The 22,696-nt window shown below is 42.4% G+C and overlaps 2 protein-coding genes across 8 annotated transcripts in view; one reads left to right on the top strand and one right to left on the bottom strand.

Moving 5' to 3' along the window:
- ARID4B (AT-rich interaction domain 4B) overlaps window positions 1-7,388 on the bottom strand; it is a 165,267-nt gene extending 157,879 nt beyond the window's left edge. For 3 of the 4 annotated variants that reach the window (XM_003267277.4, XM_003267278.3, XM_030812652.1), the window contains exons 1-2: window positions 6,920-7,388; window positions 6,064-6,118 (exon numbers count right to left, since the gene is read on the bottom strand). In XM_003267277.4, coding sequence (XP_003267325.1) covers window positions 6,064-6,069 — 6 coding nt within the window. In that variant the 5' untranslated portion in view covers window positions 6,070-6,118; window positions 6,920-7,388. The remainder of the gene's footprint in view (window positions 1-6,063; window positions 6,119-6,919) is intronic. The other variant, XM_030812651.1, reaches the window with a different exon arrangement.
- Window positions 7,389-7,693: 305 nt separating this feature from the next.
- GGPS1 (geranylgeranyl diphosphate synthase 1) lies at window positions 7,694-21,947 on the top strand. 4 transcript variants are annotated; one of them, XM_003267285.2, is made up of 4 exons: window positions 7,694-7,930; window positions 14,368-14,460; window positions 20,556-20,626; window positions 20,861-21,947. In XM_003267285.2, the coding sequence occupies exons 2-4, from the start codon at window positions 14,391-14,393 to the stop codon at window positions 21,620-21,622; spliced, it is 903 nt and encodes a 300-aa protein (XP_003267333.1). In that variant the 5' UTR covers window positions 7,694-7,930; window positions 14,368-14,390; the 3' UTR covers window positions 21,623-21,947. The 4 variants fall into 4 exon arrangements, with proteins under 4 accessions (XP_003267333.1, XP_030668509.1, XP_004088067.1 ...); XM_030812649.1 differs by lacking the exon at window positions 7,694-7,930 and adding an exon at window positions 8,103-8,337; XM_004088019.3 differs by lacking the exon at window positions 7,694-7,930 and adding an exon at window positions 8,103-8,354.
- The last annotated feature ends 749 nt before the right edge of the window (window positions 21,948-22,696 follow it).

Raw genomic sequence — 22,696 nt, 5'->3', positions numbered from 1 at the left:
TTAAATGTCATCTCGAAAAGGCCCTCCATTATCACCTAATCTAAAGTAACCCACCCTCTGTCACGCTAACCTCTTCTTCTGATTCCGTATGATTTCTTTTCAAAGCACTTACCACTATTTTTTTTCTTAATGTGTGTCCACCATAGTAGAAAGTAAACTCCATGAGGGTAAGAACTCTTGTTCTATTCACTGCTACATCCTCAAAACCCAGAAAAATGTCTGGTACAAGGAAGGTACACAATGTGTTCAATGACTGAATTCACTGGCTGAGTTGGCAAAAACACATTCTTCAGTGACATAGGTACACATCTAGTATTTTTTTTTAATTACAATAAACAAAGATTTAGCAATTTGGACAGAAAACAAGTTAGTATTTTACAAGATTACCTATTCATCAAAAGGACAAATTTATAGCACAAAATTTGCCATGTTATGGATCTTAAATCCCTTCAAATATCATAGATACGAGGTTAACATTCACAGCAGACTAACCAAGCCTCTGACTTCATCCTACCTACTTACTCTTACATCTTAACTAGCACGTCCAATGACAGCACGCTTCAAATGACAGTAACATCTATCTAATTTCCTAAGACAAAAACCTCCATCTTCCTCCTACCCCAGAATGAGTTACTAGGTCCTGAATTCTACTTCTTTTTTTTTTAAGACAGAGTCTTGCTCTGTCGCCCAGGCTGGAGTGCAGTAGCGTGATCTCGGCTCACTGCAAGCTCCGCCTCTCGGGTTCAGCCATTCTCCTGCCTCAGCCTCCTACAGGCACCCGCTACCACGCCTGGCTAATTTCTGTTTTTTGTATTTTTTTAGTAGAGACGGGGTTTCACCGTGTTAGCCAGGATGGTCTCGATCTCCTGACCTAGTGATCCACCCGCCTCGGCCTCCCAAAGTGCTGGGATTACAGGTGTAAGCCACTGCGCCCGGCCCTGAATTCTACTTCAAAAAGGCTCAGATCTACCCTCTCTGCTCCACTTCCACTGCATTAGTTCAGGCCCTTATTCATTTTCCACTTGGACTTCTTACCTGGAATTTCTATCCTTACATTCAGCTCTCCCCTTGTTTTTGCAGTGGCCTGATCTCAGCTCACTGGGTTCAAGCAATTCTAAACAACTTTCAATGGTTCCATGTGGTTTTCAAGAAAATTTTTTTTTTTTTTTTTTTTTTTTTTTTTTTTTTTTTTTTTTTTTGAGACGGAGTATTGCTCTTGTCACCCAGGCTGGAGTGCAATGGCATGATCTCTGCTCACTGTAACCTCCACCTCCCATGTTCAAGCTATTCTTCTGCCTCAGCCTCCCTAATAGCTGGGATTACAGGCGCACGCCACCATGTCCTGCTAATTTTGTATTTTTAGTAGAAACAGGGTTTCACCATGTTGGCCAGGCTGATCTAGAACTCAGGTGATCCACCTGCCTCAACCTCCCAAAGTGCTGGGATTACAGGTGTGAGCCACCGTGCCTGGCCAAGAAAATTTTCGACTCCCTCACTCAGCTTCATCTCCCACCACTGCGCTTCTATTCCTATCCAAACATATCATGCTTTAAGTTAATTCAGTCACACCAAATTACTTACAGTTTCCAGATACTTCACCTCGTTTTGTTCATTTTCCAGTACATTATCCTCTATCTGAAAAACTCTTTTCTTCCCTTCTTTGCCTAGCAAAAGCCTTCACACTCAGCTTAAATGTCAACTCCACCAGAAAACTTTCCATAGCTCTCTGATTTAGCCATCTTCTGTCCTCTCACAGCATTTCCTACAATTATTTTATGTTGGAATACTCATAAATCGATATGCTAGGAGTTTTGCTTTATTTATTTGCATCTTCTGCTACACTGTGGGCTCCCTGAAAGCAGGTCAGATGCCTCACCCACCTTCATTCTATATTACCTGATATATGAAACGCGTTGTTGTTAAATGAATGACTTATGAAACGGGTGAGACAGAAGGAAGAGGGGGAAGGAAAAAACAACAGAGGGAAGGAAAAGAAGAGAGAGAGGGGAAGGAAGTGACAGAGTGGATAGGGAGAGAAAGAAAGGTAGAAGTGGGGGGAGAGAGAGAGAGAACATGTACACACACACAGGGCATTTAAAAAGGGAATCTGTAATCAATCCATTATTTTTTCATGTGGCCTAAGCCAATCATTGTCGAAGAAAGAAAAGTACATCTGGAAAATTCAATCTACATGGATTCTAAATATAACCATCTTTTTTTTTTTTTTTTTTTTTGAGATAGGGTCTCCCTGTCACCCAAGCTGGAGTGCAGTGGTGCCATCTCGACTCACTGCAACCTCCATCTCCTAGGTTCGAGTGATCCTCCTACTTCAGTCTCCTGAGTAGCTGGGAATACAGGCATGCGCCACCATGCCCAGCTGATTTTTTTATACTTTTAGTAGAGACGGGGTTTTCACCACTTTCGCCAGGCTGGTCTTGAACTCCCAACCTCAAGTAATCCACCCATCTCAGCCTCTCACAGTACTGGGATTACAAGCATGAGCCACCATGCCCGCCAAAATATAATCATCTAAATCACTCATCCTCTGAAGATTCTGGTATGTCCAGCCCATCCAGCCCATTTTAATTGAAAATTTACTGCTACATAATAAAAGACGTTAATAACATGTACAATATAGATACAGGAAAAAAAAGTTTGAGTTAAAAAAAAGTAAAAATCGGCCGGGTGCAGTGGCTCATGCCTGTAATCCCAGCACTTTGGGAGGCCGAGCCGGGCAGATCACCTGAGGTCAGGAGTTCGAGACCAGCCTGACCGATATGGAGAAACCTTGTCTCTACTAAAAATACAAAATTAGCCGGGCATGACGGTGCATGCCTATAATTCCAGCTATTCGGGAGGCTGAGGCAGGAGAATTGCTTGAACCTGGGAAGCGGAGGGTGCAGTGAGCCGAGATTGCACCACTGCACTCCGGCCTGGGTAACAGCAGCAAAACTCCGTCTTAAAAAAAAAAAAGTAAAAATTAACCTGACATAATAAAAATAAGTCTTGGAATTATCTACAAACTTTAATAATCTACCACCTCCTTATAATGTGGTACTGCTGATTTTTATTTTATTATTTTTATTTTTTTTTTTTAGAGAGTTTCACTTTTTTCGCCGAAGCTGGAGTTCAGTGGCGCAACCTCAGCTCACTGCAACCTCCGCCTCCTGGGTTCAAGCAATTCTCCTGCCTCAGCCTTCCGAATAGCTGGGATTACAGGTGTGTGCCACCATGCCCAGCTAATTTTGTATTTTTAGAAGAGACAGGGTTTTACCATGCTGGCCGGGCTAGTCTCAAACTCCTGACCTCAGGTGATCCTCCTACCTCGGCCTCCCAAAGTGCTGTGATTACAGGCATGAGCCACCATGCCCAGCCAGTACCAATGATTTTTAAAAGTCTATCAAGAGCATGAAAAATAAATTCAACATAACACCAACATCACAATCTATGTTACAGCACAAATTCCTTATGTATTACGAATCATATTCCTCAAAAACACACTGTGAAAAAAATAATATAGCATATATTAGTAATGGGAATATATTTATTTACATAAATTCTTAAAGGTAGTACATGGGAAAACCACTAAAACATACAACACTTAAACTTTAAAACAACACTTAAAAAGTATTACTACATAATCTAACTTTCAATCACCTCAATAAACTGTCACTTAATAAAATTTAAAGATTTGTTGTCGTTAATACAACAGACAATTCAAACTTGAAACCTTGCTCCAAAGTACAAATATGTTTGGTAAGATCCAATAAATGACATAAAACCTTCTATAGCTCAATGATCACCGTAATACAGAAATTACACCAGGCACAGTGACTCTCGCCTGTAATCCCAGCACTTTGGGAGGCTGAGGCGGGAGACTCACTTGAGCCCAGGAGTTAGAGACCAGCCTGGGCAACATGGCAAAACCTCCTCTCTACAAAAACTACAAAAATTAGCCAGGTGTGCCTGTAGTCCCAGCTACTCAGGAAGCTGAGGTGGGAGGATTATTTGAGCCCAGGAGGCAGCAGTTACAGACCATGCCAGCCAGGGTGAAATAGTGAGACTCTATATCAAAAAGAAAAATAAAAAAAGAAAGAAAGAAATTGGGAACACAGAAAAAGAAACAAAATTTAGGCCTAAAATACTCAACATTAAATAGATTCTGAATTGCAATTTTTGCTAAAGCAAAATAGAAATTACAAGAAGCTTCTCCTATCACATAAGAAATAAAGTTGTAAGAAGTAAGCTAAGTTTTTAGTACTAATAATTACTAGCAGATTCTGAGATTTTCTATACTTACAATAACAGGAAGTTCTTGCATAAAGTTAGAAATTTATTTTAGTAGCTTTTTCCTTTTAACGTTAAAAGTACCTTTTCAAAAAATGCAGTAGAATGTAATGCTAAGCACTTAAAATTAGTATTTCTAAAATGATACCAAAAAATTTGCATTTGGCTAGTATTACCAAGAAACTTTTAAGGCTAAAGTTTCCAACATACTTTCATTTTTTTAAACAGACCACTTAAAAAAAAAAAAAAGGAAACGAAAGGAAGAAAAAAAAACATTTTAATCTCAGACTTTCAACTTAACTACATTTCTTTTAACCAAACATTTATAGAGCACATAAGAAATTACAGGCACTACAACACTGTGAACTGTGACAGATTACATTTACTCCAAACTAAACCTTTTATTTATTCGGCTTCTGAACTTATTTATTATTCAAACCAAAACTTTTCTTAAGAAATTCTCACCCAACATCAAGGTACATATACGAGTTACCTAATAAATGCACTTTCACCACTGTTTTACAGAGGTCACAAGAGTTATAGCTAGGATTTGTGACTAACAAAAGGGATTCATTCCTGAAACATGTCTATGCTTCATGAAATGAGATAGGAATAAACTGTTTCAGGTAGTTTACAGCATCCCAAACTCAAAGAGAAAACCTTACAAAAATTAGACTAAACTTAATTACTCTGTATAGTAGACCAAGATTTAAGTAGCCACAGCTTTTACCTTCTACAAACACAAGTATTACAAATTTTAATTTGGATGCAGAACTGTCAAAGCAGTCTTGATTCTGAGGACAAGTGAAATATTTTTTAAAATAGTTCAAAGGAACTGTCAAAAGTAGACAACGTTTATATACTAACATGCTATCTGTTGCATTTCTACACTTGTGAACACTCTACCCTTTTCAAGCACTTCTGAATTTGTAATGGATGAAAAAATACAAGCTAGTGTCTAAGTTCCACCAGTTGAATCCAGACTTTTCAAAAATCTAAGGTTTTATTCTAGCATGTGTTTAAAAAAGACAGCACTCACATACATGTTCTCTCAAGTAACAAAAATACCTGTGTTTTTATCATTATCATTTCTTCCAACAATTAAGCAAATTTTTTGACCCTATTCTCCACTCAGTTAACATGTTTACGTCTAAGAGGAACCTGGCCATCAGTTTTCCACACATCATAATGCAACAGAGCCTCTGACTTACTTGCAGACCAACCAGATCAATAAAGAAAAATCAACCATATAACTCCAAGTCCCTGGAAATACAAGACACAACTGGTATCTCTGAATCGTGTAAGATCACCAAAATTCTCTTTTTAAATCTTTCAATTAAATTATTTTTGTGACGAGTCAAAGAGTTTTCTGCTAAAATTTTACACTACTGTTCACACAATAAATAAGATTCTCTTTGACCAGTGTAACTGATAGAACCACAATACAGTTCAGTTTCTAGGGTCAGATTACCTGACCTGCTTTTTATTTTACCTTTTAAAACACTTCAATTCATGCCGTTATTCCTCTCATTCCCTACAAAAAGAGATGTTCAATATGGGAGAATCATCTTCAGTTGAGATATCCTATAACTGCCTCCAACTCCACAGCAAAGCCCGCCAGCTGACCCCGGTCTCTCTGGGGAAGGGCTCGATCACCAAGTCACCAAACACACCTTCCTCTGCAAAACTCGGAAGCCCCACACGACAACCTCGTCCAAACCCCCTACTTCCTGAATTCGATAACCCCAGAGATTCGTTTTTTGCAGGCAATCTTACCTTCATGATGACTCTGGGACCAAGATATCCTCTAAAACACCAGCTTCAGCTGCACCTGGAGGGGAAACAAAAGACACCCAGTCAACACCACAGGAACCCCTCTGCACTGGCGGAGGCGGAGGGAAGGAAGCGAGCGACGCCCGAACCCCGAAGAAAGAGCCGCACCAGGCGCCAGCCCCCGAACCATCACACGCCGACTCGGGGCTCCCTCCGGCCCCGCCGTCCCCGCAAACCCAGCCACCTACACAGCTCAGCAGCTTCCCGTCCCCATTGTCGAGACCCGACGGAGTTTCCCGTCTACGACAATGACGCCATTTCTGTCAGAGAAGAAACTCACAACAAGCCCGGCGTCCGGCGCGGGGCCGGCCGCTCTCCCCGCGGGCCTCGGCGCCCGGCCGAGCGAGTCCGCGCCCCCATGCGCCGCGTCCGAGCGAGAGGCCGGCCGGGGGCCACCGAGGGGCCAGGAGGGCCTGTGGGCCGCGGGCAGGACCGGCCCGCCACAGAGCCCCTGCCCACGTCCCGTTCCGGGCTCAGACCCGACAAGTGGGAGCGAGATCAACATCTGGCCCCGCCGCGGGGACAACGTGAGGGCCGAGGGCCCCGGAGGCGGAACGGCCCCCACCCTGCCCGGGCCCCCGACCGCGGCCGCTAAACCGCTGAGTGTGCGGCCGCCCAGTCAGGGGGCGGCTCGGACACAGCGGCTGCGGGGGGGGTGGGGATTCCCGGGAGGCCGAGGCCACGAATTCGGGCGCCGCAGGGACCACCACCGCGATCTTCCTCTGCTCCTTGGCCGGGCCCAGCGCCTCCCAAAAGAACCCCCTTAGGAGACCACGAAAGCCCCAGAAAATGTTCCTACCTTCCTCAGAGGCGAGATCTGACCCTGGCACGTCCAGAGTCCCCTCTCTCCTCCTCCCCCCCCAAACCAGCAGGCCCGGGGGAGAGATGGGGAAGAAGGGCGGCGGGTCCAGCGGCTGCTGAGGCAGAGGCTCCGGCTCCTCCTCCTCCCGCGGCGGCGACTGGTACCTTTGTTTGGCGGCCGCTCGGGCTCCCTGGTTGGGGGGAGGGGGACGACGAAAAATCCCTCCCGGACTGGAGGTCCGGGCCCCCAGTCGCGCTGCCCTCCAGAGGACGGTGGCGATGGACCCTCTGCAGCTCCCTGCGGGCAAAGGTCCAGGCGGTGGCCGTGGCGGCGGCAAGCTGAAGCTCAAGAGTCTCCCTCCGCTTCGGCGACCGAGCTCCTCACTCCGGACTCGACTGACGGGCAAACATCGCTTCCCCCCCCCCACCGACTCTAGGTTCCCCCCCTTTCTCCCCTCCCCTACATTTTTTTTCCCCCTCCCCTACCTCTTTCCCGAATGGCCTCTTAGACGACCTTGGATTGGTTAAAGTTCTTTAGAACCCGCCTATACACTGTTCCTACTGGTCCCTGGATACAAACAACGACGCCATTTTCCCACCAGTTCTATGGAAACAGAAAGTTACGCCTCAAGGCTTCCTGGGAAATGAAGTCCAGCCTCTGGGGCCAACGCGCAAATCCTGGTCCGCGAGAACTGCAAGGCCCGCAATGCCCTGCGCCTGCGTGGACCGGAGCGGGGGCGGGGGGGAGGTGAAAGGGGCGGGGCAACAAAGCAGTAGGGAGGCGGCAACGACGCCTGCGCAGTGTGACCGGGATGGCGCATTTTCTTGCACCAAGTAATGCGGTGTCGCTGGCGGCTGAGGAGGGCGGAGAGTTCTGTGGTGAAGTAGTGGGAGGGATTCATGTGGGCATCGGGAAGAGCCTAAGTCCACACTATAAAATAGGAAGTTGATGCGGGGTACAGCTACTCCCGGACTGGCGGCGTGAAAGTCGTGATATCATCGTCGAACTGTGAGCGGCAGTGGCGGCGGCTGGGGGGAACCCGGATGGGAAGAAGGGCGGGGGAGGCTGGGAGGCGGGGCAGGCTGGGAGGCGGGGCAGAGAGGAAAGAAAGAAAGGAGAGTGAGGACCCGGATGCTGAACCGGATTGTGTATGAATTTTCCATCCCCTGGCTTTAAGCGGGGAGGGAGAGGAAGGGTTGGCCAAGTGGGGCGGAAGGGAGCATCTGAGCGAGAAGGAAGCAGAAACCTCACCGTTTCTTCCTCTCCGGACTCTGTGCTAGCACTGTAGACGTTTGCAGTTCTCTGCCCAGCCGCTGTGGAAAATCGGCCTCGAAGTGATTGAAATTCCCTGCTTATATCAGGCAGCTTGTTTCAGATCCATCGTCTTTCTCCCGGAGTGTGAATGGAAGGATTCAGTATGCGCTTCACATTTGTATGTCTCTGTGTAGCCATTCCCAAACCAGGCCCTTCCCTTTGAAAAGTCGTTTGCATGGGATGTTCACTTCTTAGACGCAAGGTTGTGTTCCCTGGTTTCATCGTCTAACGCGTTAGAAGGCGCTTTCATTTTTTCATGGGTGTTGAGCGCCAACCACTGGGGTGGCCTCTGCCTTCGTAGACCTGCGCCTGGCGAGACGGACAGATGCTGAACAAAACAATGTGAAATTACCGCTGTGGCAGTGCCCCAGAGGAGAGTTCCACGGTGATAGGAGAATGTGAGGGAATTTGGCTTCTTTAGGGAGGGAAAGGAAGGGTTTCTGAGCAAGTGAGGATCGAGCTGAGAGCTGAAGGACTAGCAGGAGTTAACTGAGGAAAGAGAAAAGGAAAGGACATTCCAGACAAAAAGACTAACTTGTCGGAAAGCCCTGTGGCGGAAGGGAGCTTTTCCAGTATGAAGAACTGAGCCTGGAGAGATGGGATGAGGGCGAGTGTTGAACCTTACAGGCTTTGTAAAGGAGTTTTAGTTTTGTCCTAATAGCAATGGGATATCTTCCAAGGAATCTCGATCAGAAGGGAGAGATGGCTCCGATTGGAATGTCATCCCTGGCTGAAGAGTAGAGGAAGCGAAAGAAAGAAGAGTTAAAGAGGCAAATGCAGGGAGCCCGACGAGGAGGCTATAGCCGTAGCAGTTCACATGGTGAAAAGAATGGAGCGTTTGTATTAATAATTATGAATTCACTCTTTGAACAAATTTCTGGCAGCTTTTTAGTTTTGAAAGTGAGAAGTTTCAGACTCTCACTGAGGTATTCTGTAGTTTATTCACTCTAAAAGGAAACTAGTAGAGTTCATGTAACACACACTAATGCCTCTTTACATTTAACTTTAGTACGTGATAGCTGAAATTTCCAGCTGTGATAAATTGGGAAATCCTTTGATTTAAAAGAAAAACAAAGGCGGGTGAGAGTATATGCCACGGTGTGTAGAATCCTTTAGACTCTTAAGATTTGACACAAGGCAAGTTGGTTGTCGATACCTATAAAAATTGAGGTTCTTATGTTTTTATACCACTGAAAATACTTCTATGTAAATATCCTCTGGGAAAGGAAATTGAGTTGTTGAGTATTCTTAAACATCTCTAAGTGAGCAAAGGAAATATTTTTTAAAGCATAGTTAGTGTTTTAAGTTGAAAAATAACATCAACCACAAAGCTCTACGAATTGAAACAAAGATTAGCTCTGATTACTTGTTACAGATCTTGACACAAAAGGGAGTTCTGAAAGTGCATCTCATTGATTTTTAAGTTCAGTCAAATGTGTTTTAAAGGCTGTGAGAAAATATACAAACGTGATTCTTGCTCCCAACCTGTAGTTGAGAAAAGATAGGTACTAACATTTAGAGAAGTATATGAGATGCTTTTTTAATTCTACCTTTAATTATGTTCGATAATAATCTTTTAGCTAAGCCATTCTTCCTGTTTTGCATCTTCTTTTCTTAATTCAATCCCTGATAATAAGGTAACGTGTCAGAGATCAAATAGTGTAGGTAATAGGTTACCTAAATAGGTATTTACCTAGTAGGTATATTGATTATTTCGCTTATTTGATTCTTTATGAGCCTTTTTTTCCTTGCGACGTCTTTGGTATTAATTGCTAGTCAAGATGGATGTAGAAATTTTCCATATGGGATGTTTCTCTTTGAATTCATGTTGTTAAAATGATTTCTTTTGGTGGAGTGCTGATTTTTTTTTATGATTGTTTCATATAGATAAGAACAGACTACAAAAAAATACGCCTTTCAATCCGGAAGAGTAACCTGAACTATACACTAGTTTTGTGCTTTAATTTTCATTTGTAATATGCCTTCAATAAAGAGTTAAGCTAGTGGAATTTATGTCTTAGCTTATTATAACACAAACATGAATATTTGTCTGCTTGGCATTAAAGGGTAAAGATATTCCATAGCTGGGGATCTTAATCTGAGGTGCATGTAAACATTCAGGGACTATATGATCTCTGAGAATTTGTATGTTGTATGTCTTTGTGGCAGTGTATACATTTGTGTTGCAGCTTATTAGCACATACATCGGCTTTTTTTTTTTTAGAAGATTCATAGCTTTCATCATATTCTCAAAAGGTTTCTGTGACCCATGAGATGGTGTACAGTATGGGGAAGCATCAAAGCACTTGCACAGTTGATGGTTATATGTGTGTGTTATTATTTCAGCCACCCATTATCATGTGCCTACCAACTGCCTAACAGTGCATACATATGTAGAAGTTTTATTCTTTTCTCCTGTTGCCATGTTACACACCTCATTTCACAGCAGAAAAACAACTACATGACAGAGACAATGTGGTTCAAACCATTTTACCCTTGTATTCATTGACTGCTACAAAACAGGAACATTAAATACCCGATTGTCACCAAATTGGGTAGTCTCAGCACTTCTACACTCGTAATTGTGCTGGAAAAGTGGAATGCTAGCACTAATAATTAGATTTTGGTTTGGGGGGTTTTTATTTGTTTATTTTTACTTGTATAAATTTATGGGGTGCGAGCGTAGTTTTATCACATGCATAGATTGCATAGTAGTGAAGTCAGGACTTTTAGGGTGTCCATCACCCATACAATCACGTTGTACCCATTAAGTAATCTTTCATCATCCACCTCCTTCCCACCTTCTCACCCTTTGGAATCTCCATTGTCCATCATTCCACACTCCATGTCCATGTATACACATTATTTAGCTCCCATTTATAATTGAGAAGATGTACTATTTGTCTTTCTATGTCTGACTTGTTACACTTAAGGTAAGGGCTATCCATCAATTTTGCTGCAAATGACATGATTTCATTTTGTTTTAATGGCTGAGTAATCATTCATTGTATATATACCACATTTTCTTTATTCAGTCATCTGCTGATGGACACTTAGATTGATTCCATATCTTTACTATTGTGAGTAGTGCTATAATAAACCCATAGTGCAAGATTTTGGAAATTTTACTTTTGTGGCACGTTGTTGGTATTTACTCAGGATCTTTGGATTTGCTTGGCTGCATGTATATGAATCAGTGTGTTTATTTACTGAAATATGTGCAAAAGTCTTGTCTTTGGTGGATTAATTTATAATATAAATCCACAAAAGTCAGATTCTGCTCCCAAGTATATTTTACATTTTTAAATTTAATGCCAGCAAGAAGTTACAGTACAAGAATTGCCTTACCCCTGAAAGTATCAATGATGAGATCTTAGTATCGGGTGACTGGGCTATAAAAGATGATTTTTATTACTTAACATTATGAAGTTACTTGGGCAAATTTAGAAATCGAGGAACACTGGTGAAACCCCAACTCTACTAAAATACAAAAATTAGCTGGGCATGGTGGTGGGCACCTGTAGTCCCAGCTACTCAGAAGGCTGAGTCAGGAGAATTGCTTGAGCCCAGGAGGCAGAGGTTGCAGTGAGCCGAGATCGTGCCACTGCACTCCAGCCTGGGCGACAGAGCGAGACTCCGTCTCAAAAAAAAAAAAAAAAAAAAAGGAACACATCCTCACTGTTATAATAAATAACAGTAGCCCACACCCCCTTAGTTGCAGTGTGGTATGGTACCATGTAAGCAACCTATTTCCAGTTCCCCTAACATTCTCAAGCAGCTGTATCAGAATCATACAAGATGCATATTTAAATTGAAGATTTCTAAGTCTTTGGCCCAGACTTAGAAAAAAAGGATCGGGTCAGGCGCAGTGGCTCACGCCTGTAATTCCAACACTTTGGGAGGCTGAGGCGGGTGGATCCCCTGAGGTCAGGAGTTTTGAGACCAGCCTGGCCAACATAGTGAAACCCCATCTCTACTAAAAATTCAAAAAATTAGCTGGGCGTGGTGGCGGGAACCTGTAATCCCTGCTAGTCGGTAGGCTGAGGCAGGAGAATCAATTGAACCCGGGAGGCGGAGGTTGCAGTCAGCCAAGATCGCGCCACTACACTCCAGCCTGGGCAACAAGAGCGAAACTCCATCTCAAAAAAAAAAAAAAAAAAGGACCTTTGAGCAATCAGAATAACACAAAGTACATGAACTCAACTTCATTTTCTTCATTCGAAAAAAAGTGGCCCTCACTCAAGCAAATATATTCTTGTGCTTTATCTTCTGGCATACTGAGATAGCTTTCTAAAGTGGCTTCCAATTCCAAAATCCAATGATGTGCAACTCATTGAACAGCCCTAACCACAAACTGCCATTAGATGCCATATTACATTTAGCCTTTTTGTTGTAGAAAAGTTGGTAGAAGTGGGCTCAGGATTCTAAAGACTAAATCATAGTCCCAAGAAGCAAAACAGAGGATAAAAGTGCCAAAGATGCTAGAGCAGTTAGAAAAAGATTCCTAATATGAGGACAAGTAATAATAGAAACAGATACAAAGAAATAAAGTAGAGATTCGGCCGGGCGCGGTGGCTCACACCTGTAATCCCAGCACTTTGGGAGGCCGAGGCGGGCGGATCACGAGGTCAGGAGATCGAGACCATCCTGGCTAACACGGTGAAACCCCGTCTCTACTAAAAATAAAAAAAAAAAATTAGCCAGGCGTGGTGGCAGGCGCCTGTGGTCCCAGCTACTCAGGAGGCTGAGGCAGGAGGCAGGAGAATGGCGTGAACGCAGGAGGCAGAGCTTGCAGTGAGCCGAGATTGCGCCACTGCACTCCAGCCTGGGCGACAGAGTGAGACTCCGTCTGAAAAAAAAAATAATAAAGTAGAGATTCAACAGTACAGGGAGACCCTAGGAAGACTGGGAGTGTTATTCTAGGAAATATTGAAATAAGGCAGATTTCAGTATAAAGGAGAATATGTTTAATAAATATAAATACATTTGAGTTAATGCGTATCTTAAATCAGAAATCTCTGAAATGGATTGATTGTAGAGAAACTACTAGGGGGATGGGGAGAATCCCTTTAAATTTTAAATACGTAAAACATACTCATCTTAGTGCTCATTTAAAAAAGGATATGTTTACTAATTAGTGTAATCAGTTAAATACAGAGGTATCTTTCCAATTCTTTGGATTTGTTTTGACGTTTGCCGTCAACAAATTAAGCCTTTTATGGTTGATTAAAATAGGAAAAGCTTAATATAAGTTACGTGACTAAGAAAACAGCTTAAAAACCAAGACAACGCTTTGACCAATATAATCACTTGAATGAAGAATTTTCTAATTGAGATATAATTTACATACCACCCATTTAAAGTGTACATTTCAGCAGTTTTTAATGTATTCACAGGGCTGTGCAACCATCACAATTTAATTTTATAACATTTTGATCCCTGCAAAAAGAAACCCTGTACTCATTAGCAATTAGTCCTTATTCCTATTCCTAACCACTAATCTACTTTCTGTCTCTGTAGATTGGCTTATTCTGAACATTTCGTATAAATGGAATCATACAATATGTAGTCTCTTGAGATTGGCTTCTTTCACTTAACATGTTTTCAAGCCTTCGTAGATGTAGAATCTTTTTTTTGTTTTTTTGAGACTGGAGTCTCACTCTTTCGCCCAGGCTGGAGTGCAGCGGTATGATCTCAGCTCACTGCAACCTCTGCTTCCCGGGTTCACGCAATTCTCCTGCCTCAGCCTCCCAACTAGCCGGAACTACAGGCGCACACCACCATGCTCAGCTAATTTTTGTATTTTTAGTAGAGGTGGTGTGAAGGCTGGTCTCGAACTCCTGACCTCGTAATCTACTCACCTCAGCTAATTGTTCATATTTTTAATAGAGACAAGGTTTTGCCATGTTGCCCAGGCTGGCCTTGAACTCCTGGGCTTAAGCCATCCGCCCGCCTCAGCCTCCCAAAGTGCTGGGATTACAGGCGTGAGCTACCGTGCCTGGCAACAGAATCTTCTTTTTAAACCAAACTAGGTGTCTTTTCACAAACACCTTGAAATACAAATTCCTTTGCAGTTTGACACTCAAAGATGATTAGTTTCACGTGATCTTTATGTTTCTCCTTTTTGACAGATTAGCTTTGAAGTTTAAATCCAATGGAGAAGACTCAAGAAACAGTCCAAAGAATTCTTCTAGAACCGTATAAATACTTACTTCAGTTACCAGGTAATACTTCACTTACAGTCCATATAGGGTCATTTTCATACAGTAGTGGTTGTTCAAATGTTAGCAAATAGAAAAGGTTAGACTTGCTAGCTGTTGAGATTTTCTATTTAAGGTGATGCATATGAGAAAAAATGATAAATAAAACATTATAATTTTTTCTTTATTAAAAGGTAATTTTTGCCAGGTGCAGTGATAGACACCTGTTGTCCCAACTACTTGGGAGGCTGAGGCAGGAGGATGGCTTGAGCCCAGGAGTTTAAGGCTGTAGTGCACAGTGATCACACCTGTGAGAATAGCCACTACACTCCAGCTTGGGCAACATAGTGAGACCCCGTCTCTTAAAAAGAAGGCACCCTTTAAAACGTATCCAATTATTTAACATACCTTAAAAAGTAAAAATACTTAAAACATTTTGGCATCTCATTGGAGGTTGTATTCTTTATGGATATTACGCATTCAAATTCCCCACTGTTTAGATATTAGGGGAAGTTATGCAGATTTGTTTAACAGTAGAACACTTTATTTACCATCCATGTTCAAGTTTACCTTCTATGTCTGTATTTTCCAGTATCTCACACATACACTGCGTTTCATATACTACTAGTTCCTTTGAGAGCCAAATAATAATGTATCTAAAATCACAGTATTTGGAAACATAGCCCACTTTATTCCTGTGTAAGGGTGTGCCACCTGGACATGGCTTCCTGCCTCACGTGTCGTGTGTGTTTTTGTTTTATTTTGCTTCTTTAAAAACTTGTCTGGAGGCTGGGCGTGGTGGCTCACACCTGTAATCCCAGCACTTTTCGAGGCCAAGGCGGGCGGATCATGAGGTCAAGAGGTCGAGACCAGCCTGGCCAACATGGTAAAACCCCATCTCTACTAAAAATACAAAAATTAGCTGGGCATGGTGGCGCATGCCTGTAGTCCCAGCTACGCGGGAGGCTGAGGCAGGAGAGTCACCTGAACCTGGGAGGCAGAGGTTGCAGTGAGCTGAGATTGCACCACTGCACTCCAGCCTGGCAACAGAATGAGACTCCTACTCAAAAACAAAAAAAACCACCTGTCTGGAAATGATAATAAGCAAAAACTCATGAATATAATAAACGGGTTATTGTAATAAAAAATCATTTGTATTAGAATATTCTTTCTCATAGAAATAATATAGGCCAGGTGTGGTAGCCCACACCTGTATTCCCAGCACTTCGGGAGGCCAAGGCAGGATTGCTTGAGACCAAAAGTTTGAGACCACCTTGGGCAACATAACAAGTCCCCCTCTCTGTTTTAAACATTTTTTAAAAAAGAAGAAATAATACAAAAGTTGGTAAATTATTTGACAAACATAAAAACCTGTTTAGCCATGCTGTGACTAAACTCTAATGATGCTCTCAATTCAGTCTCAATAGACACTTTTAAATTTCTGTGCTAAAGTACACACCTTTCTTTATGAGCACATCTCTGTGGTAATGTGTGCATTTCTGTTCTTCATGAGCCTGGGAAGGATAAAAGCCAAAAGAATGCTAGCTCCTGTGCTACACCTTGGAAACCATAATTAGTGTCATTTTTATTTTGGCAGACCCTAATAGAGACTCACCTGCTAATGTCAATGCATGAGAAGAATGAGGGGATGACAGAAATGGAGAATTCAAAGGGAAGGTTGCCCACTGTTTAAGAAAAAGCCAACAGACTGCTTTTGAGTGACATTTATCCAGCAGTTAGTAACTTATTTCAGTATCTCCCAGTGAGAAACATGGCACAGTTTCACTTTCACTCTACCCAGCTCTTACTGCCAGACATCCTTTAGAACATGTTCACAAACACTAGCTGGAACTGGGCTGGCAATAGCAAGCCAGTTATCAGTGCTGACAAAAGTCTAACAAGCATCGCTTGAATGTCTCTTACTCTGCTACTTACAAAGCAAGGACTGCCTACAGTTACATTTTAACCGTAATGCTTACTTATGCTGTGACCACCTTCTATGACTTTTTTTTTTAATTCTCATTACTTGGAAATAATGCTTTAAGACATTAGATAACATATTTAAAATTATCATTAGGTACCTCACCTTTTTATTCAAGTACGTTCTTGATCCATGATGGAATACAACCTCAAAAGATACTACTAAAGAAATGTGACATTGTACTATGCACATAACACACTTTTTTTTTTACAGAGAGCTTCAGAGTTACTAAAGTAACTTAGAGGTGTGCCAGGTCATTTATACTGTTGTAATATTACTCTTGCTAATAAATAATAATAATGATATCAGGATTTTCTGAAGTCAACCTGACCAACCTGGTGAAACCCTGTCTGTACTAAAAATACAAATATTAGCCAAGTATGGTAGCACATGCCTGTAGTCCCAGCTGAGACACGGGAATCACATGAGCCTAGGAGGCAGAGATTGCAGTGAGCTGAGATCACGCCACTGCACTCCAGCCTGGGCAACAGAGTGAGACCCTGTCTCAAAAAAAAAAAAAAAAAGGATTTTCTGAAATTAGTAAAGAAAATGATTTTTATTTTTAAATTTCTCATACTTGCTGTCATCTTATGTTTATGTTTGTTTATTTGCCTTAGTGTGGGACCCTAGATGAGTTGAAGGGTGGGATTAGGGAGAGATGAAGCTGGCAGTGGAGGAAGAAGGGCTCCAAAAAGAGGATTACCAGAGCCTGGGAGGTCGAGGCTGCAGTAAGCCAAGATCACGCCACTGCACCCCAGCTTGGGTGATAAAGGGAGACTCCGTCTCAGAAAAAAAAAAAGGGGGGGGGAACTTAAAAGTATCAGGCAAACACTAGCATGTCATCAGAGGGGAAAAAAATATTAAAACTATAGTACCTCAAAAATAAGCCATATATTGTACTGTTTTCTATATAACATTCAAAAGTAAAATGAAAAATGAAATTCCACATTGAGGCCGGGTGCGGTGGCCCAAGCCTGTAATCCTAGCACTTTGGGAGGCCGAGGTGGGCAGATCACGAGGTCAGGAGTTCGAGGCCATCCTGGCCAACATAGTGAAACCCTGTCTCTACTAAAAATACAAAAAAATTAGCAGGGCATGGTGGCGGGCGCCTGTAGTCCCAGCTACTCGGGAGGCTGAGGCAGGAGAATGGCGTGAACCCGGGAGGCAGAGCTTGCAGTGAGCCGAGATGGTGCCACTGCACTCCAGCCTGGGGGACAGAGCCAGACTCTGTCTCAAAAAAAAAAAAGAAATTCCAAATTGAGACTCTGTTTTTCATCTTCAAAAAAATGTGTTTAAGTGATACAGGCCGGGTGCAGTGGCTCACTTATTATCCCAGCACTTTGGGAGGCCAAGTGGGACAAATTGCTTTTGAGCCCAGGGGTTTGAGACCAGCCTGGGCAACAGGGCAAAACCCTGCCTTTACAAAAAATAAATAAATAAAATAAAATTAGCCAGGCATGGTGGCTTGTTCTTGTAGTCCCAGCTACTCAGGGGGCTTCAGCCTAGGAGGTCAAGGCTGCAGTGAGCCGTGATTGTGCCACTGCACTCCAGCTTAGGTGACAGAGCGAGACCCTGTCTCAAAAATAATACTAATAGGCTGGGCGCAGTGGCTCACACCTGTAATCCCAGCACTTCGAGAGGCTGAAGCATGTGGACGACTTGAGGTCAGGAGTTCGAGACTAGCCTGGCCAACATGGTGAAACCCTGTCTCTATTAAAAATACAAAAAAATGGCCGGGCGCGGTAACTCACGCATGTAATCCCTACACTTTGGGAGGCCGAGGTGGGTGGATCACCTGAGGTCAGGAATTCAAGACCAGCCTGGCCAACATGATGAAACCCTGTCTCTACTAAAAATACAAAAAATTAGCTGGATTTAGTGGCGCATGCCTGTAATCCCAGCTACTCAGGAGGCTGAGGCAGGAGAATTGCTTGAACCTAGGAGGCGGAGGTTGCAGTGAGCCAAGATCGTGACACTGCACCCCAGCCTGGGCAACAAGAGCAAAATTTGATCTCAAAAAAAAATACAAAAAATTAGCTAGGCGTAGTGGTGCACACCTGTAATCCCAGCTACTCGGGAGGCTGAGACAGGAGAATCCCTTGAACCCGGGAGGCGAAGGTTGTGGTGAGCCAAGCCGAGATCGTGCCATTGCTTTCCAGCCTGGGTGACAGAGCAAGACTTCGTCTCCAAAAAAAAAACCCGTAATCCCAGCATTTTGGGAGGCCAAGGCGGGTGAATTACCTGAGGTCAGGAGTTCGACACCAGCCTGGCCAACATAGCGAAACCGCGTCTCTACAAAAAATACAAAAATTAGCCAGGCGTGGTGGCAGGCGCCTGTAATCCCAGCTACTTGGGAGGCTGAGGCAGGAGAATCGCTTGAACCCAGGAGGCGGAGGTTGCAGTGAACTGAGAGCGCACCATTGCATTCTAGCCTGGGTGACAAGAGCAAAATTCCATCTCCAAAAAAAAAAAAGAAAACAGTATTTTAGTTTTAACTTTTTATGTAACCATTTTCCTGAAACCTTATCTAAATTAGGATGTTATTACCATGCATTCATTTAGCAGAAAACTTATAGAACATTTTTACTAAGTGAACTGCCCATGGTTTTTATCTATCATTCCTTTATATATGACTACAATGACTTCTAGTGATAACTTCTATGCAAAGACCTATCTTAAATTAGCCAGGCATGGTGGCACATGCGTGTAATCCCAGCTACTCAGGAGGCTGAGACAGGAGAATAGCTTGATCTTGGGAGGCAGAGGTTGCAAGTGAGCCGAGATCACGCCACTGCAATCCAGCCTGGGCAACAGAATGAGACTCTGTCTCAAAAAAAAAAAAACAAACAAACAAAAAAAGACCTATCTTGAGCTTTCCGTGTAAGAAAAAGATGATACTGCTGGGCAAGGTGACTCAACGTCTGTAATTTCAGCAATTTGGGAGGCTGTAGCAGCTGGATCACTTGAGCCCAGGAGTTTGAGACCAGCCTGGGCAACATGAGAAGACACTGTCTCTACAAAAACAAAAATTAACCGGGCATGGTCGCTTGCACCTATAGTGCCAGCTACTCGGGAGGCTGAGGTGGAAGGATCATTTGAGCCCAGGAGGTGGAGGCTGCAGTGAGCTGTGAACACACCACTGCACTCCAGCCTGGGTGACAGAGTGAGACCCTGTCTCAAAAAAAAAGGAAGAAAGAAAAAAAGAAGATACTGAAAAATGAATGTCCCTAGTCAAAATAATAAGATTAGCTTTTGACTAAACTCAGGATATTAAAAGGGAATATTTCAGTGCATGATGATCTCATTTTTGAAAGGAAAGCAGCAGAGCTTCCCCATCTCTAAAACCTTAATTTAAAGGAGAAACAGATAATTTCAAGAGGTAATTTTATGAAGTAATAGTAAAATATATTTTATTAACAGTACCTATAGTTATGTAAAATAGGTAGTGCCAATTAACTGACACTAAACTAGCTTCTTGGCCTGGCGCAGTGGCTCACGCCTGTAATCCAAACACTTTAGGAGGCCGATGCAGGTGTATCGCTTGGGCTCAGGAGTTCAAGACCAGCCTGGGCAACATATTCAAAATCCCCTTTCTACAAAATATACAAAAATTAGCCAGTCGTGGTGTGTGCCTGTAGTCCCAGATACTCAGGAGGCTGAGGCACGAGAAGCATGTGAACCCAGGAGGCAGAGTTTGCAGTGAGCCGAGATCACACCACTGCACTCCAGCCTGGGCAACAGAGGAAGTCTCTCAAATAATTAATAAGTAAATAAACTAGCTTCCTTTTCAAAAAATGAAAGAAATTAGGTCCTAAGTCCTAAAAGCCCACCCTACTTTAAAATTGTTTATTCAAGTTCAGATGAAAAGAGTGGACTAGTAGGCCACTGAAGTACTTTAGAGTCTTCCGTGCCTGCCCTAATTTTAGAAGGTTGTGCACTTTATGATCCAGATTTCGGAGTGGTTGAGAATGGGTTATTGAACAGTGCAAGGCAAGCTCTGCAGTAGATAATGGATTGATGAGGCTGGATTTAGCAAGTCAGATCAATTTAAAGGAAGTTTCTGAACGTGTTTTTTGTAGTTAAAATACTCATAATTAAAACACTTATCACATTGTCACATTTTATTTTTAAATTGCAGGTAAACAAGTGAGAACCAAACTTTCGCAGGCATTTAATCATTGGCTGAAAGTTCCAGAGGACAAGCTACAGGTATTAGGCAACTGTAATCTCATTAATCCCCAAGAAATTAATAACTGTCACATAAAAATAATCCTAGTTCTTGATTGAATTTAGTCCTCATGCAAGATATTATTTTATATTGAGGTTGCTAAATATTTATTAGTTGTGAAAATTAACACACCTGAGACTTTCATAATCTGTTAAACTGAGTATGTAAGTTTTGAATAGTTCAAATAAGTGAAATTTTCAATTATTTTTTATTAGATTATTATTGAAGTGACAGAAATGTTGCATAATGCCAGTTTACTCATCGATGATATTGAAGACAACTCAAAACTCCGACGTGGCTTTCCAGTGGCCCACAGCATCTATGGAATCCCATCTGTCATCAATTCTGCCAATTATGTGTATTTCCTTGGCTTGGAGAAAGTCTTAACCCTTGATCACCCAGATGCAGTGAAGCTTTTTACCCGCCAGCTTTTGGAACTCCATCAGGGACAAGGCCTAGATATTTACTGGAGGGATAATTACACTTGTCCCACTGAAGAAGAATATAAAGCTATGGTGCTGCAGAAAACAGGTGGACTGTTTGGATTAGCAGTAGGTCTCATGCAGTTGTTCTCTGATTACAAAGAAGATTTAAAACCACTACTTAATACACTTGGGCTCTTTTTCCAAATTAGGGATGATTATGCTAATCTACACTCCAAAGAATATAGTGAAAACAAAAGTTTTTGTGAAGATCTAACAGAGGGAAAGTTCTCATTTCCTACTATTCATGCTATTTGGTCAAGGCCTGAAAGCACCCAGGTGCAGAATATCTTGCGCCAGAGAACAGAAAACATAGATATAAAAAAATACTGTGTACATTATCTTGAGGATGTAGGTTCTTTTGAATACACTCGTAATACTCTTAAAGAGCTTGAAGCTAAAGCCTATAAACAGATTGATGCACGTGGTGGGAACCCTGAGCTAGTAGCCCTAATAAAACACTTAAGTAAGATGTTCAAAGAAGAAAATGAATAATGTTACACCATTCTTGATTGGGCCTCATAGCTTATTTTAGTTAATCATTTTTTTGTCTTTTAGCTTTATCACCTTTTAAAAAATTTGTTATTCTCCAGGAACAGTAAATAGGTGAGTAGGGGTGGTGCAAGTGAATTCGTTTTCATTTAGAAGCCCCTCTGTACAGATAATCAAATTTCAAAGTTGAAAGAATCAAAAGCAGCCACAGTTATGTAGGTCTCATTTGAATGTCATAATTGCAGTGACAGGACATTGCCACCAACTCTACCCTACTACCATCAATGTTGTGTTTATTCCATCAATAAAAAAGACTCGCTTCCAGGAATTTTTATCCATACACTTCCTAACTGTACTATCTGGGCAGTTCCAAGCCAGTTTCTTTTAGCTAGCTGGCCCAAAGACCACAAATCTTTTTTTCTCCTAAATGCTGCTGTAAAGAATATCTCACTTTTCCCTCCTGGAAACACCCTCACTGAAGTTTTCTGTGAAAAGGCTGATAATGATAAACAGTAAGCACTCTGGTCCTTTTTCTTACGTTTTCCTTTTTTCCTTCCTCTCCACCCCACAAGTTTTGCTTTTTAACCAAGGTGTCTCTGCTTGATGAAATTCACATGCTAGTCTAAATCTTTTTTTCTCCCTTGTAATGGAACGTTTATGTGCCCCAAACTGGTTAGTATATGGGTACAGCATTCCCTTTCCAATTGGGAAGTGGAAAAAGAGTGTATGGGATATTTTAGAAGGGAGCCTTTGAACCTTATTATATTTCCCCATCATTGATAGTGACAATCTTAAAAGGGTTGTTTTCTTACCTTAAATACAAAAGCATGGAAAAACGCCCTTTTCCTTCCCGCCCACATCACCACCCCCCTTGAAGACAATAGGTGCTTGAATGGAAAGTGAGTAGGCATCTTTAATCGCCCTGATTAAAGGAAAGAAAGTGTTAGCCTGAAAGGGCCTGCCTGAAAAGTAACCAAAGGCTTAATATCAAGCACTAATTAGCTTTTTAGTGCCTTAACCCTGACCTTGTTACCAGTTTTCTATAATTTCTACACCCAAGCCACTGAAGTCATCTGT

Source organism: Nomascus leucogenys, chromosome 5 (genome assembly GCF_006542625.1).
Source record: "Nomascus leucogenys isolate Asia chromosome 5, Asia_NLE_v1, whole genome shotgun sequence".
In the NCBI taxonomy this organism is placed as follows: Eukaryota; Metazoa; Chordata; class Mammalia; order Primates; family Hylobatidae; genus Nomascus; species Nomascus leucogenys.
This window is presented reverse-complemented; position numbering and strand designations above follow the sequence as displayed.

Excerpts from the sequence above, each read along its gene's own strand:
- GGPS1 (XM_003267285.2), top strand. The coding sequence starts at position 14,391 with ATGGAGAAGACTCAAGAAACAGTCCAAAGAATTCTTCTAGAACCGTAT. Across the intron at positions 14,461-20,555 it reads ATACTTACTTCAGTTACCAG|GTAAACAAGTGAGAACCAAA; the intron begins GTAATACTTCAC and ends TTTAAATTGCAG. Across the intron at positions 20,627-20,860 it reads TTCCAGAGGACAAGCTACAG|ATTATTATTGAAGTGACAGA; the intron begins GTATTAGGCAAC and ends ATTTTTTATTAG.